Genomic DNA, 17,800 nt, shown 5'->3' with positions numbered 1-17,800 from the left:
GAATTGGCAGGACCCAATGCTTGACTGAATATGGGGTTTGGAAGGAAAAATTTAGGGGGGAAACTCCTAGGTTTCTGGTTTGAGAAACCAACTGGTAGGTGAAGGTACCATGTAGCAGTCATTAGGTTTTTGTTAGAAGATGACTTTGAAGATGATGTGGAAGATGTGCTTCTTTTTGAACATTTGCATTGGATACATTGCTGTGTATAGTTTTTATATATATTTGGTGCTGAGACTGAACCCAGGGCCTTGTGCATGCAAAGCAAGCACTCTACCAACTGAGCTATATCCCCAGCCTTCCTCGGGTAATTTTTAAAACTTAGAAAACTTGAAAGTGCAGCATCCCTAACTGGAGAAAAGGTGCGGGGAAGGATCTGGTTCCCAAAGTCGGTGGGTATTTAACTTTTTCTACATATGGTGTATGCTGAACGCCTTCTGCTCCATCAAGACGCCTTCGTCCTCCTTGGTTCAAGACCAGCCGGCCTGGAGTCCTTGTGCGTCCGCACCCCGGGGCCAGCCGGCCTGTCGTTAGTCGGGGACTTCGGAGTTCCCTGGACGGGGCGGGCGGGGTCCTGCTGAGCGAGCCCCGGCCTGAGCCCGGGTCTCCACGGCAACCCGCCGGCTCCAAGGGTCTTTTAAGGGCGACAGCTCTCCAGGGCCCGCTCCCGGGGGGCTGCCCAGAGGCAGGAGCCGGGGGAGCGCGGCGTGCGGCGGCCGCATTGTCTCGCGCCATAGCAACCGGGCGCGGCGGGGACACGCGCGCAGCCCGGCGTCGCTCCCCGGCAGACGGCTCTGGCGGGAGCGGGCACCTTGCAGCGGGCCCTGACGGCTCGCGCGGGCCCCGGGCGCGGGCGGCGGCATGCCGAAGAAGCGGCTCACCGCGGGTAGGTGCGCGGCTTGCCCGGGGCCGGACGCGGAACCCCGGGCCGCGCCTCGCGCAGGGCGCTGGAGGTTACTGCTCGCCCGGGCGTCCCCTCTTCCTGACGGTCGGAAATCTGGCTTCACCGCCCTCGCATTGCTTTTATTAGGAAATTCACCTCCTCCCCCGTTTACATTGGCACCGAGTTGCTTTATCTTGCTTAACTCTCCATTTTGCAGCTGGAGTAACGGAGGCCTCCGTGGAGAAAGGTTAACTCCAGGGTCACAGTGAATTAGTGACCAAGCTGGATTCCAGAGGCCTGGCCTCCCCACTTCCACCTTGAATTCCAACTTAAAATTCAATCCATGTGCAGAGAATGAACAGAGGGCCAAAATTTTACAGAGCTTACCCATGTATAAAGTAGGGCTGGGCGCTGTCTCCGATTATTTCATTTACTCTAAGAGGAAATCAGATTTGAGTGAGATAATGTAATATTTTATCTTGTTTCAGAGCCACCAGATATTACAGAAGAAGAATTTGTAAGTAAATTTTAAAGGGGCTATTTATTTTTGCTTTTTTTCCCCCAATATGAGATATTGTATCATAGATGAAAGCTGTGTGCTTTTCCTTTTTTCCTAGTAGAAGCTTTGATTTAGTAACAATGGTGAAAACTGGGTATAAGACCTTTTTATATTCTTTAGAAGGAGCCAATTAATTTTTCTGATGAATTTTGATCATTATTAAAGTTCTTTCACATAAATGATCTCACTTAATTTCTCTGAACTCTTTAGCGTCTCCATGAGAGGTAGGGTTTATTTCCATGGTTTTGTTGTGATGTGACGCACAGTTCCTGGTTGCAGTAAACATTAGTAAGTAGCATTGACTGATAGTGATTAATTTATAATTCCTTTTCAAATTTTTTAGGTATTGTTCTTAGTTCCGACTTCTGGAGAAGTTGAGTAATAATAAGTATTTTGCCAAATTATACACATCATCATTTAGACACATGCTATCTTCAGTATGGGTTCGTCTGTATTTCCTATTGTATATTTAAGGGACTTGCCCCAAATTACACACGGCTAGGAAATAGCAAAGTCTGACTCTGAATCCAAGAGCTCTAACCACTTCTATTATTTGCTTATGTCCTCCAGCACTTATTTCTCTTGTTGGCTGATTATCATATTTGCTTTTGGCTTTTTATTCAACAAGCATGAATGATTGCAGTCCTAGAGGGATAAGAACTAGAGAGGAGGGAGGGCTGTCTTCCTGGGTTGGCAGCTTCCATTTTGACCTTTACAGATCTATGCTGCTGAGACAGAGAAAGGGAGAGAGGCAGAGGAACCCCCACCCCCACCCTACACATACACCAAGGTAGAGGTACACAGAGTTGGTCAGATATTCCTCCCATCTTCTGGCCATGTTGGCAGAGTTCTGTTTAGTGGGGAAAATTTTTAAAGCTTCTTCAGGCCTTAAGCCTGAACTGCTCTTTGTTCCAGTAGGAGGCGAACATTTCTGGAGCCAGCTGATCCTTTCTTCTAGGATTCCAGCACAAGCTCTCTGAAGAGCATTCAGTAACATACCCCTTGATGTTTGAGCAGTTCGCTATTTCAGGCATTTGACCCAGTTTGCACAGCTTGAAGACTCTATTAGCCCACCCCCTTGGCTTCTTTAACACCACTGTCTTTAAAGTTCTTTAATCTTTCATTTATTCCTTCTTTCTAGCTTCTCTTTTTCTTTTCTCATGAAAGTATTGGCCTTCTTCAGGATTTTTTGTTCTTCAGGATTTCTCTGCGTGAGCTCCTTTTTTGCTTCTTTTTTTTTTTTTTTTTTAAAGAGAGAGTGAGAGAGGAGAGAGAGAGAAAGAGAGAGAGAGAGAATTTTTTAATATTTATTTTTTAGTTTTCGGCGGACACAACATCTTTGTTTGTATGTGGTGCTGAGGATCGAACCCGGGCCGCACGCATGCCAGGCGAGCGCGCTACCGCTTGAGCCACATCCCCAGCCCCTCCTTTTTTGCTTCTTGAGCTCCTTTTTTTTTTTTGGCACTTTCAAGTCTACACACCTCTAGCCTAGATACCGCTTTTGATGCCACTTCTATATAGCCAGTGCTATTGGGCATCATCTGGATGTACCTACATCACCTCAACAGAACTTTTATCTCTCTTCCTGATTCCCAATTCTTGTTCCTTCTCTTTTTCTTATTTTGGTTAATGGGGGTCCTGGTCATTCAGTCACTCAAACCAGAGCCTTTCTTCTTCCCCTGCCTGTAATCATTTACCAAGTTTCTTTCATAGCTAGATCTTTTTTTCCATCCTGACGGCTACTGTCTTATTTCAGGCCTTTATCCCTGGCCTGGACCTTGGCAGTGGTCCTAACTGATATCCCTGTCTTCAATAGTCCCTCTGCCAACTCCAGTTTTTCTTTGACTAAAGCATAAAATGCAAACTCCTGTTCATGAACTGTACTGGTGACCAGCTACTGCTTTGCTGTACCTTTAGATTTTTCTTTCATCCATCCTCTGACCCTAGCTACCAGATTGCTCTTAGCTCTTTAAAAAAAAATTACCATGTTACACAACCTTATTATCTGCTTATTATGACCCACATTTCACAGATGAGGAAGTTGAAGTTCACAGAGGTGAACTTTGGCTACACGTTTAATAACTGGGGGAGCCAGAATGTCAAATGCCTTTTGCATTCAAACTTTTCTATAACTGTTTAACCTTCTTTAACCTTACCTCCCAATATTTCTCTTGTGATAAAGATGACATTCATCCTGTTTGGGGTTTGTAAAGTACTTCCACATGCCTTTTGGTCCAGCCAAACTACCCTGCTTGGCTCCCGCCTTTGCTGTTGAGTTTGGTCTCAGTTGCCCTTTCCCAATCATTTCACAATCTTGCACATTCTTCCAGGCCTAGCTCATCTCCTCCATGAAACCTTTCCAACCTAACATCATCCAGACTGCCTTGGAGCTCAGGGCAGCTTTCCATTGAGACCAGTTTGTGACTAGATCCTTAAGCTCACATGCTCAATCAAGCATCCTCTACGATTAATTAACTACCCTGCCTTGAACATACATTTACCTTTGTTTTTCTGAAGTGTGAAAGTGTTGTTCTCATCCATAAACTGTCTTCTTTTAGTCAAAGAGTGTGGCAGAGATTTGTAGCTCCCCAACCCCATTTTTTTTCATTTTTCATAATAGGTACTAGACTCTTCACTCTCCAGAATAAAGGTTACATTTTCTAGCTTCCTCTGCAGCCAGATGTGGTTATGTAACTAAATTCTGGTCAGTAGAATGTACACAGAAGTGTTGTGTCCTACTTCTGGAAAATTGATGTTTACGGAGATCAGATAACCAATCCCAGGTCACATAGCTAGTAACTAGATGAGCCACAATTGGAAACTGAATTATTTTCTTTTTTCAAAAAAGAATTTTTAATTTGTTCTTTTTAGTTATATATGACAGTAGAATGTATTTTGACATACATACATGGAGTATAAATTCCCACTTTTGTGTTGTACATGATATGGAGTTACATTGGTCATGAATTCATATATGAACATAGGAAACTTATGTCCAATTTATTCTACTCTTTCCCATTACCATCTCCCCTTCCTTCCACCCACTCCACCCTGTCCAGTATGGTGAACCCCCCTCCCACCATTGTGAGTCAGCGTCCGCATATCGGAGAGAACAACATTTGGCTGTTGTTTCTTTGGTTTTTTTTTTTTTTTTGGCTCATTTCACTTAGTATGATAGTCTCCAGTTCCATCCATTTACCAAAAAACGCCATCATTTCATTCTTTTTTATGGCTGAGTAATATTCCATTGGGTATAGGTACCACATGTTGGAAGCTAAATTTTTTTAACTCTAATATTCATGATATTTGGCAGCCATGCTGCCTGCCCTGAACTGCCTATGATTTTGTGAGACAAATAAACTTCTAAGATTTCATTCAAATAGTGCTTTTTTGGTTCTGTGCTGCTATATAGATAGTATTGTTTTTTCACACTATATTGTCTCAATCAATCAGTGGATCTAACAGTACAATACTGTCACGGATGCCTGTAAAATATTTTATCCTTAACATGGCCTCTTCATCCCCAAAGCATAGAACTGTTCATTAGATTCAATCATTTGTTTTCCAGAGATATACTACCTTATATATTATATATTCATACTTATAATCTATAAATTTTGCAGTTTCTTTCTTTTTCAGTCGTCAATGGACTTTATTTTATTTATTTATATGTGGTGCTGAGAATTGAACCCAGTGCCTCACACATGCCCCCACCTTGCATTCTTTATTTACCTTGCTTTCTCTTTTGACAACATCTCTTATTATTTTATTAGTATTGTTTTCTTAGATTCTTTGTTAAGTTGTTGGTCTTTTCAGGTTTCATATCCTCAGTGTGATTATTTGAACATTTATTCAACAGGAATGTTTTAAGCATTACTATATAAGGGCATTTGGGAATTTTAAAAATGAGTAAGAAACAGACTTTTTCTTCTGGAAGTTCACAAGTTCCAGTAGGTGAGACATGTACACAGATAATTATAGAATGAAGCGATAAATGATTTTATAGGGAAAACACAGATTACCATTATTCCAGACCTTGTGGAAAGAAAAAGGGTAGACAGTGAACAGGGGAGAACAAAACTCTCCAGACAAAAAATCAGAATGTGTCAAAGTACTGAACTATGAAAATTACTGAGACTGGAGCATGTTAGTATGCGGTAAGGTTAGACAGATGAGCAGGAACCAAATTGCACTCATCACAAGCCATATGATGAATGGATTATGCAGAAAAGATTGGGACAGTGGGCTCTTTGTATTAAATGAAGTATGAAACCTATGGGAGACTGACCCGTAGGTTAGTGTGGTTAAGGAGGGTTAGGAAAGCACATTTGACTGGTTATGGAGAAGAGGGTGAAACAGAGGTCTCAGGGGTCTATCTTTTGTGGATAGCATCCCAGAGTAGTGGTCCAAAGATGATCAGATAACCAGGAATTTATTCTAGAGGTAATGACAGTAATTTAGGATGTCATTTAGTACACAGGAAGTTAAGATGGCTGTCCATAAAGTGCAAAGAAATTTGGTTTTGTTTCCTTATATATAACTACCACCCACAGCATTCTATTATGATAAATTTTTATTAATTTTTTAAATTTACATATGACAGTGGAATGCATTACAATTCATATTACACATATAGAGCAAAAATTTTTTATATCTCTGGTTTTATACAAAGTATATTCCTACCAATTCATGTCTTCATACGTGTACTTTGGATAATGATGTTCATCACATTCCACCATCATTTCTAATCCCCTACCCGCTCTCTTTCCCTCCCACCCCTCTGCCCTATATAGAATTCATCTATTCCTCCCAAGCTCCCCCTCCCTACCCCACTATGAATCAGCCTTCTTATATCAGAGAAAATATTCAGCATTTGTTTTTTTGGAATTAGCTAACTTCACTTAGCATTATCTTCTCCAACGCCATCCATTTACCTGCAAATGCCATGATTTTGTTCTCTTTTATTGCTGAGTAATATTCCATTGTGTATATATGCCACATTTTTTTTTATCCATTCATCTACTGAAGGGCATCTAGGTTGGCTCCACAGTTTAGCTATTGTGAATTGTGCTGCTATAAATATTGATGTGGCTGTGTCCCTGTAGTATGCTGTTTTTAAGTCTTTTGAGTATAGACCAGGAAGAGAGGGATACGCTGGGTCAAATGGTGGTTCCATTCCAAGTTTTCCAAGGAATCTCCATACTGCTTTCCATATTGGTTGCATCAATTTGCAGTCCCACCAGCAGTGTATGAATGTACCTTTTTCCCCACATCCTCACCAACAATTATTGTTTATATTCTTAATAGCTGCCATTCTGACTGGAGTGAGATGAAATCTTAGAGTAGTTTTGATTTGCATTTCTCCAATTGCTAGTGATGATGAAATTTTTTCATATATTTGTTGATTAATCAACAAATATACAAAGTATATTCCCACCAAGAATATATCATCTTCTTTGGAACATATAAGAAAATTAAAAGAATTGTATAACTGGGTGTGGTGGCGCACATGTAATCCCAGTGGCTCAGGAGGCTGAGGCAGGAGGATCACAAGTTCAAAGCCAGCCTCAGCAATAGTGAGGCACTAAGCAACAAAGCGAGACCCTATCTTTAAATAAAATACAAAAAATAGAACTGGGACTGTGGCTCAGTGGTTGAGTGCCCCCTAGTTCAATCCTCAGAACCTCCCCTCCCTGCCAAAAAAAGAATTGTGTAATGAACGCTGATAGACTTATCAGGATTTCACAATTATTATTTTGCAACATGTACATTTTCTGTCCTTTTTTCTGTCCTGCCAGCAATCCTTCAACCTAACTTATTTTTAAAATAAGTTACAGTGATTGGTATGCTTCACCTCAAAACACCTCAGTGTGAATATCACGAACTGTACTTCAATAATAGTTTGATTTTTTTGTTGATGTAAAATTTATACACTCTGACATGCAAAAATTTTGGATCATTTGATGAATTTTGTCAAATGTATATACCTGTGTAATCCAAACTCCAATCAATATATAGAGCATTACCATAATTCTAGAAAGTTCCTTCAAGCTCTTTCCCAGTTTGATTCTTGCCTCTATTCCCCAGAAAAAACTACCTTATGTTTTGCTTTCTGGCCTTTCTTCTTTATTTATGTAATTTCACTCTGTGCTCTTCATTGCCTCTTATATTTATATTTCTAAATATAGAATTTAGGGCTGGGGATGTAGCTCAAGTGGGGATGTGGCTCGCCTGGCATTCATGAGGCACTGGGTTCGATTCTCAGCACCACATAAAAATAAAAAATAAAGATATTTTTTAAAAATTCAAAGGCATGCTTTCTTTAAAAAATATAGAATTTAAAGTTATTTAAAGTATATTTCAAATGCCATTTTCTCCACTTGAGTCTCTTCTGATTCTTTCTACTAGATAACATCTTTACCTCTGAGGAAACAGTTTATAAGATCTTTGTATACCTTAAACATCTTTTAGAGTGGTGAAAAAAGTGTAATTCATTTGATTTGAGGGTATAGAAAATAAGCCAAAAATTATAATCTACCATATTTAGCAAGCATGCATAAGCTATTTTACCTAGCCAACTTTCAGTAAGAAATTTGAGAAGTTTGGACTAAAAATGGAAAAGTTGACTTCATTTCCACAGATGGCACACCTGGAATACATGAAAAAAATAGGTTCCAAGAGTGTATTCAGTTCTGAAGAAGTGTTCCTACCTTCCATTGCATCATTCAGCAGAAAATCTGTGTTGCAAATTCAGCAGTCAGGTTCATGGGATGATGTAATGGAGGAATTGATTGCAATGTAGTTTCTTCTTGATTGTACCTTTAAACATCACCAGTTTAATGTTTATTTGGAAGATATCAAACCCAAGTAGGAAGAATTAGGAAATGAATTCTTTAAGGAATTCTTAATTAATTCATTAAGAAATGTTTATTAATTCATTAAGAAATGTGAAAAATGTGATAGACATCATTATACAAAGTACATGTATGAAGGCTTGAATTGGGTGTCAACATACTTTATATACAAACAGAGATACAAAAATTGTGGTATATATGTGCATAAAGAATTGTAATGCAAAAAAAAAAAAAAAAGAATAGTATTACCTTAGATTAGGTAGAGGGAAGTGAAAGGAGGGGAAGGCAGGGAAATTGGGGATAAGAAAGATTGAAACAGACATTATTACTCTATGTAGGTATGTGACTATATGACCAATGTGATTCTACAATATGTATACTCAGAAAAATGAGAAATTATATACCATTTATATATGTATAAAAATATATAAATGCAAAGTATATAAATGCATTCTACTGTCATGTATAAATAATTAAAACAATGAAAAATTTTAAAAAATTAGTAACTGGTTCATAGAAAAAAAAGAAAATAATAGAGAATAACTGAGCTGCTGCTGCTTCAGATCAAGGCTTTCTTTCTTTCTTTGGTAATTTAAAGACTTTGGGAGAAAAAGATTTATCAGCTCTTCCTTGGTTTGCGAGACTACCTGCTGATGTGACAGGACATTTGAACACATTGAACTGGTAACTGCAGTGGGAAATGTGCTCCTGTATTTAGAGAAGTACAGGCCTTCCTACTGAAGCAGTCTGCGCTGATTTCCCATGGCCGAACTGCCCCATATCAACAGATCTGCCGGTGTTTAGTATCAATAGATGTTAAGTTACAAATTCAGAAAAGAAATTAGATTTTTATGAATTTGAATAACACCTAACACATCTACAGTTGCCTGTAAGTACAAACTGAAGGCTGTGACTGCCAGGAAATGCTGAATCTCCATGGGGTTAGAGCAGGGCTACTAGTGCCACCTAAGAACTCTTGGCCATCTGTGGCAAGATGAGCTCAGAAATCACGACTGTTTAGAATCTTGGTGGCATTTGACAAAATATGTTTATAACTATTGAATTTGGCAATAAAAATTGGGATTGCAATGTAAGTGCTTCATTTCATTTCCTAGTAATTTATTTGTACTCTTATTTCATGAAAGTTTTTGTGTCTAAAATACATTAAGGAAAAAAACAACAACAACAAAATGGGTGCCTCATCATATAGTTCATTGAGTTAGAGTCTTTTAGAAATATGAGGCATCTGGAAGTAAATATTGAAGCCAAGGATTGTCTAGAAATTCTAGCAATGTGGCTAGTCAAAATCCTGACAATATTAGGTCCCCCAGGCTCTGTGAAATATGTATTCTATAGTACAGCTAAAAATTTAAAATAAAGTGCATAATTGAGAAAAACTAACAAGGGAATATACTCCACTACTGTTGTTAATTTAAAGTACACATCCTTCCATCTCTGGATTTTTGATCATGTGGCCTAGTACTGCAAAATTTGCCTACTCTTTTTCTAACACAACACCATTTACCTTGGAGATACTAAAAACATTTATTGAATTCAGATGTTTTCTCATAAAAGTAAGCAGAAACAAGCTACTTAACTAAATATAGTCCTAGGAAATTAAGGTAACTTTGAAAGGTAAAAGTTATTAGCTATAGCTTCCCCCCAAATAATACTTGCCTTGTTCTGCTTTATTAGACCTTTGTCAATCAGAACTTATTTGCATATACTACTAAGGTACCACTTTGAATGTGTTATATTTATTAACTCCTTGGTTTGTTGTTCTTTTAACCAGTTGAAATTTCTAGTAAATTCCCTGATAAGTCCTGTGATTGTTCATAACTCTTTTCTAATACTAGAGTTTACTTAAAGAAATTACCATGAACACCTGTTTTCCAAAGTAGTTGTAAATATACCATTGTAATCGTCTGGATCACACTACACTGCAGTAATTTTTTTAAAAAATTGGCCAGCATTATATGAAAGGAAAGTCATTAGTCATCTGAAAATAATAGCATTGTGTTATATTGTCAATTTTCATGTTAGATTTGCAAAATTAAAATATAATTATGGATAACAAAATAAACACATGTACTGTTCAACAGAGTGTGCCATGATGTGCTTTTGACACAAAGGAAACAATGACTTATAAAATAAGGTATTTTATGATTTGGAAGAGAAATTTTGTTCTTGGCGGTGGCATTTCAATTTTGCCAGTTTTAAAAGTGGCTATGTTGGTGGATGAGATAGTAATGGAAAAATGTATACAATCCTTATGCTGAGAACATGTGCATTGTCAGAGTTTCCTCATGCAAAAAGGAAGCAGAATATAAAAAATTTTTAAAGTTGAAAAAAAAAAATGAAGCAGAACCCAAATTACAAAAGCCCATATCTCTGAGAGGCAGACAGAGAACATTTTCTTCACTTGGTTTAGTGCTTCTACTGAGAAATTTAAGAAATTTACCTTCTCGATTGCCTTTTAACCCCAAACACTGCTTCGGACTTTATTGACTGCTTTATTTTTATGAAATATATGGATTTTAATAAGTCTGTGGGAAATGTCCTGGGTGGTGGAATTATTTTGTATTTGTCTATTCTTTTAAGCATTGCACTACTTTTTTCATGCATTCTGTTTTGAGCTTAGTACAGCAGCAAAGTCTTGTATGTTCCATTCTGTTTTTGTTATTCCTGCCTTCCAGAGACTGTAGCACTGTGTTATGTTTGGGGTGAGGATTCACTGTTGACTGACTAAAAAAGATCTGAAGATCTGTATAAAAATAAATTGATAGCAGAATTAGAGAATAATATGGGCATGTTTTAAAACATCTTCACATAATCAGAATATTGTTTTCTTATGTTTTTGAAGGAAGATTTTTTGGCAACAGATGGCTTCCTTGTGGACTACTTTAATGAATTCCTAAGCCTGCCAGTGAGTACATTATTATGTTCTATTGAATATATTATCAAAGGAAAATATTGTAATCACTGAATTATCTTTATAGAGTTAACCATTTGGGTTTGAGTCATATTTAGAAATTATTCTTATTGAAGAAAGCTGGAGTTCTCCTAAGCATCAAAGAGTATTCTGTATAAAATATGACAGTTGTATTTGGCATTATGTTAGGCTTTGAACAGAGATGATAAGGACAGAATATCAAAAACTCAAGAAACTCAAATGTTTTACTCCAGGCAATTATTTTCATCCTTGTGGTCAGATATGAAAGTGGAATTTACATACAAGACAACAAGTGTTTTCTATCCATAGTAGATAAGACTTGGGATACTCTTGGTGTAACATAGGTGGGTGCTGGTTATTAGAGTTTCAGTCTTAGCAGTGACCAATAAAGTAAAGTTAGAAGTGATTTGGGAAACAAAATGAGGGTTCATAGAAAGTTTAATATTATTGTGTGGAATAGCAGTTAAAAGAAAGTTAGATAAAGAAAGGTTTTCCTTATACATTATAAAAAGCACGAATACTTTTTTCATTTAAACTTTTACCAGGGAAAATGTGGAATATAAAGAAGTTCAAAATAATTTTAAAGGGAGTGGACCATAAAATGTTAAATCTCTTAAATCAAACCACTGAGAGTATTTTTTGAGGAGAATGTAGTATTCAGTCCTATCTAGTACTTTATTGCTGAGATTAGTTCTTGTATTTGAGTATGTATCTATTTATACATCCATGGCTGTTTTGTGATTTTTCCCACCCAAATAATCTGTGTTCTCTCCTGCACTTGGTTCAGCTGGATCTTTAGAACCATATGTAAGAGTTAAAGACACCAAGGTACCTTCTTTCTTTCCAGGAACAAGACTTGAGTGACACTTCAGGATTTGGTAGTCTACCTTTCATCATCTTGTTATACATTACTTAAAAAGATCCAATAGTGTCACAAAATTGCAAGAATTTCGTTCTTTTAGAATGAATAAACTTTCCTTTGTGCTCTTCAATCTCCACTGTTTCTCCATCCTCTATAAAATTATATATTTCTAATGCATATAATTTTACATATTAGAATACATGTGATCAAGGTCTCTAAATATATAACAAATTTTGTATTTTTTATAGAATTTTAAATAGAAAAATTTCTGTAAGTCTAACTTTAGTTTCTGAACATTTAAGTTTCAAGATTTGTGATTTTTCCCACCTTTTTCTTGCTCCAGAAAATAAATTCCCCTGCTTAACATTCTTTTTTTTTTTAAAAAAATCTATTTGAAATTATGCAAGAATGTAACAATAATATAGAAATTTTGTCAAAAATGTGAGAAAAATTCAACCATAATCCTGCCATTCAGTCAAAATAAACATTACCATTTTTGTATGTTTTCTTCCAGGCTTTGGGTGAAATAATAGAGTGTGATTTCTGTTGAATTCTGTGTAGTCATGTTTTTCATCCCTCCCCAGTAGACATTCATAAATTTGAAACCTTCATGTGTTTCAGGCTGGCCTCTTTTCTATTTCCAAATCCCCTGTTTTTACTGCCCCTTCCCCCATACCTTCTTTTGCACTATAGGTAATATCACACCGTCAACCTGTCAATTACCCATTCTTCACATCACAAGACAAGAGAAGGGAAAATGTCACACAGTTGCAAAAAGAATTTGGGGATAGGGAGGAGAAGGAGTGATAGATTCTTAAACCAAGTGCCTGGCAAAATTCTAGACCATTTTAGTGATGTTTAGTTTATGAGCACTTAGCTAAGAATTAGAAGCCAGCATGGGTTTACTGAGAATCGGTGTGCCAAACTAATCTCTTTTTTAGGATCGTTATGAACTGGTATTTTAAGGAATCATAAATTCAGTGAGTTAGGATTTCAATAAAGTGTTTTAAAAATAATAAATTGAATGATGTTACTTCCTGATCTGCTCAAAACCCTATTTTAGAGGCTTCTCATTAACTACGAATAAAATCCAGAATCCAGTATGATTTGGTTCTTGCCATCTTTTGAGCTTTATTTCCTATCCTTTTTCCTTGGATAATTCTTTTTGAGCTTAAGTAGCCTTCTCCATGTATCTCAAATATGAATATGCCAAATATTTTCAGGGTCTTTCAGCCTGGAACACTCTTCCCTAAGGTATCTATATCACTTTCTCCCTGAATTAAATCACTTCTGTTCAGAAAGCCTTCCCTACCAATTCTAAAATAATATCCCCAACACACACACCACTTATATGGTTTTATTTGTCCCCAAAGTCCTTATCATTATCTGTGAAATTAGTTTTCAAATATTTGAACTGGTTCACTAACTATAACCAGATTGAACTCGACATTCTTTAGTATGGAATTCAAGACCCATGATAATTTGGCTCAATCTTTCTGGCTCTGCTCTAGTGTGTATTACTGATGCCACTCTGCACACTGTTTTCTGCTCCTCTAACCCACCCACCCACCTTGGCCATATATTTTCTTATGCTCCATTCTTACCATATAATTGTTAGTGACAGGAGTGAGACCAAAGTGTGTTTGAGTGTGGTCTTTCTACTCATTACTGTTGTGATCTTATAAACATCACTCAATTCCTTTACTTATTTATCTGTAAAAACAATATACTTGCCTTTTATAAGATTATTAAGAAGTGAGGGAATGTGGAGCTGGGGTTATAGCTCAGTGGTAGAGTGGAGGCACTGGGTTCAATCCTCAGCACCACATAAAAATGAATGAAATAAATAAAGATATTGTGTCCGTCTTAAAAAATATTTTTTTTAAAAAAAGAAGTGAGGTAATGTATATTAAGGATTAGTGCTTCTCTTTTCTTTCTTTTCACTAATTAGATAATCTCTTCTTCCATTCCTGAAACCTAACAGGCAACCACTTTGATTGGATTGGCCGATCATTGCCAATCTGGAGAATAATCTTGTGTGCCACACAAATCTGTCATCAACTTTGCCTTTTAAAAATTATATTTATCAGAGACTTGTGTGAAAAGTTGCAAGAGAATCAGTGTTTTTCCAGTTTAAGGTCACTCAGCTGGTAAATGACAAGGGTCCATCTAGGACCACATGGCTTAAAACCTTTTGATTCTCCTGCTGCATTATGATGTCTACAGAACTGGCAACAGAGAAATAAAATGATCATTTGAATAACAGACTCTGGTCTTATTTTTATTCTGGTACATAGTATGAAATGAACTAAAATAAACAAAACTAATATATTTTTGGAGTACATTAATAGAAGTATAGTCAAGATCAAGAAAAACATTAGTCTGGGAGCATAGAAGGCACTCATAATAGGGTTGAATCGTGAGACCACATTTGGAATATTGTGTTCCATTCTTGGTGCCATATGTTAAGGGCTGCTCTGCCAAACCAGACTCAGGGAGACCCAGCCCATGAACACTCTGGAAACTGTGTCAGATGAGGAAGGGTTGAAAGAAGTGTGCATGTTTAACCTGGCTTAGGACTGGGTGGTTGGGGTGGGATGGAGTAGTCTTATCAAATATTTGAAGATCTGATTGAGGAAGAGGTATTAACATATTCTGTGACACTAAAGGATATGACCAAGGCCTCATTTATGAGGGAATCTAATTTTCAGGTTTATTTTCAAACAATGAAATAGGGATGTCTTATGTAGGAGTAAACTCCATGTGATTAGAGGTATTTACATGGAAGTCAGGAAGTCATCTTATAGAATATTGCATAGGGGAGAGTATCTATCTGTTTATCTATCTATCTATCTATCTATCTATCTATCTATCTATCTATCGTGGAAGACTGAACTTACACAACCAAAGAAATTTTGATCAATTTCTTCTCTGCTCATTTTATCTCAGGAGCTACATTGTAAATTTCTTGGGGACAAAGATATAGGTCTTTTTATTGTGTCTCCCAAAACTTCTTGAAGATGATTCTGTTTTTATTTCCTCATCTTTTATATAAGATCCTTGAAATAAACAAGTAAAGGATTACTCCTGCCTCCCTGGTCTCCATCCCCACCTCCCACCCAAAACTACTACAGAAATAAGCCTGAGAGTGTAGATACATATTATGGGGCCGTTCAGTCATCTAGATTTCTAAGATTTCTTCTACATCTGTATTAACAAGCCCAAAGTCCCATAGCTGGATTTTGGCAAAAATGGACCTAGGAATCAGGCTTTCTGGCTCCTATACTATTTCTTTCCATTACAACATTGCACCCTTGGGACCACATTGTAAGATCCAGAAATCGATGGCTGGTAGCCTGCCTCCATGTTATTTTTTGATGAGGGGAATCCAGGACAGTTGCCGCTGTTATAAATGATTATGGCACTTTCCAAATCCTAGCTTTCATAACTTCATTCTGTTTGTTCTTGTGCCAAGTTCACATTCAGATATTGTTTTCATTTGGTGTCTGGGAGGTTGTTGTTGTTTTTTTTTTTTTTTTTCCTGCTGTCAACTCTTTATGGACAAGTGTTTGCTTATTAAGTTTTCTTCTGTGCTATAGTGTGAAAACATTTTTTCCTTTTGGTTTTGTTTTGTGTGTTTTATGCTCAGTGACTGTTGTGGGATTGAGTTGACGAGCCCACATAGATTTAGGTTGGTCCTCTGTGGGTGGTTTCGAATGTTTGTGACATTTATGGTTTGCAGAAGCTGAAGGGGTGGCCTGGTCTATACCCTTTTTGCAAGGTATGTCATGTGTTTGCCAGACCATGCTTAGCTATGAGCTTTTGGAATTGTACCATAGCTTCTTTTTTTGGACTGATTCTCCACACTTTTCTTTTTTATCTGTAAACTATTATAATTTCTTGCAGCTTTATGGAGGAGTTATATGCTAGATGGATTGTTAGTTGAGGGGGATATAGAGAAACAGAAAATATAGATTTGGAGATTGAGTAGTCTGTAAGGGGGTAGAGGGCTTGGTATCCCCTTGCCAGAATTTAAATGCTCAGAGATTATTTTTTCAAGGTGTTGATGGAGCTTTGATAATTGCTTAGTTTAGTGTTTATACCTGTGGGTGTTTTGATAAACCTTGTAGCTCCAACATAAAACACTCACGTTACCTAATGTAAATCACTTTATTAACTAAGCATATTTTCTGTACGTCTTATGTGACACATTATTCCTTTCATCTGATTGGTGAATCTCCAGTAAACAGTTTATAGCTAAACATCTAAAATGACAATAAAATTTAGATTAAAATAAGTTGTGATTAGGAACTGACTTTTTATATTCAAGTAGTCAGATGTTTTTTATTCACTGACTAGGATGCATGTTTAAAATATAGCTTTGGAGCTCAATTAGTAGAGACAGAGTTGGAGCAGAGATGAACATGTATTAAATTAACCTAGTCATTAGTTTTTAATTTAAATACTGTTCAGCTAAATAATTTGGCATCCGGTAAGTTTCAGTGGTGCAGGGCTGGCAGTTTAAGCACATCACTAATTATTCACAGGTTTTTTTTCCCCCTCTTCTTTTCAAAGAAATGTGGAACCAGCAATTTATTGTGGTAAAAATATTTTCATGCACTTGCTTTTTCTGTGAAAATGTTTTTCGCACATGGATGACTAGTACTACAAAGTTAGCTTTCACCACCTTCAGGTCAATTCATTTTAGAACATTTGGAAAATGATACTCTTGAAATAAGAAAATTAAGTAAGGAAAAGGGCAGTCTGTAACAGCTTGTGGAGGATTGAGTTTGAGGTTCAAACTGAAGATTTTTCCTGTCATATGATTAAAAACTGAGTGTTCTTAATCAGCCTAGTCAGTTTTTTTGGAAAATGTTTCCCACATCATTCATTTCTATCCCCCCTAACCTGTATATCTTTTATGGTCATATACTTAACTTTGAGAGCTTTGTAGACACGCTTGGAAATGGTAAAAACAAAGGACCTGATACATGGGAGAGATTCTTTTTAAGCAGAAACAAGAATTTGAGTGATAATGAAGCAGAGTTCTTTCTCCTGTGTACAGAACATAGACAGCAGGCACCCTCATGTAGGTGAGTGCAGGTGACAGCATGAGGGAACAGATAGTTGGCTTTGGGGTTTGTCTTAATCTGAAATCTGCCTCTGTTCAGCTAAAACCCCTGCAGTAGTGCCTTGTCATTCTAAAGCAATGGTTTTTAAGCTTGGGTGTGCATTAGAATTACCCAAGAGCTTCTTAAAGCTAAGAATGCTGGGCCCCATCCCAGTTTCCAATTTTAGGGAGAAGCCCCAGAATTTGCATTTCTTACGTTTCCTAGGTGATGCTGATGCTGCTGGTCAAGGGACCTCTCTCAGAGAACCACAGTGCAGCTCCTCAATGAGCTAGTCCCCTGTCTTCCTCTCCAGGCTTCTCTCCTGGTGTTCTCCCCTCACATACTAAACTTCCACAATGTCACCTGCTTGCGGTTCACAAGAGGTGCCTGTTGTTTTGTGCTCCTGTATTTGGATGCATTGGCTCCTCCTCTTGCTGAATTTCCTTCCCTCTCGTCTACTAAGGAATGTCCGTTCTTTCTTCAGGACCCAACTCTAGCATTCCTACTTTCTCCACACCTCTTCCTTAGTTTACAAAAGATAGCTAAATGAATCCTTATGTGCCACCACACCACTCTGTAT

At 37.4% G+C, this 17,800-nt stretch overlaps 1 protein-coding gene across 2 annotated transcripts in view; it reads left to right on the top strand.

The window, feature by feature from the left end:
• Positions 1-533: 533 nt before the first annotated feature.
• Positions 534-17,800, top strand: part of RGS22 (regulator of G protein signaling 22) — a gene marked incomplete at its 3' end in the record, with an annotated part of 133,093 nt that continues 115,826 nt past the window's right edge. For both annotated transcript variants that reach the window (XM_081266794.1, XM_081266793.1), the window contains exons 1-3: positions 534-884; positions 1,370-1,398; positions 11,158-11,220. In XM_081266794.1, the coding sequence (XP_081122920.1) occupies positions 860-884; positions 1,370-1,398; positions 11,158-11,220 (117 nt within the window). In that variant the 5' untranslated portion in view covers positions 534-859. The remainder of the gene's footprint in view (positions 885-1,369; positions 1,399-11,157; positions 11,221-17,800) is intronic.

Source organism: Spermophilus citellus (assembly GCF_964194105.1).
Source record: "Spermophilus citellus genome assembly, chromosome: 14".
NCBI classification, from domain to species: domain Eukaryota; kingdom Metazoa; phylum Chordata; class Mammalia; order Rodentia; family Sciuridae; genus Spermophilus; species Spermophilus citellus.
Note: the sequence above shows the minus strand (reverse complement) of the source record. Positions and strands in the feature narration are given on the sequence as shown.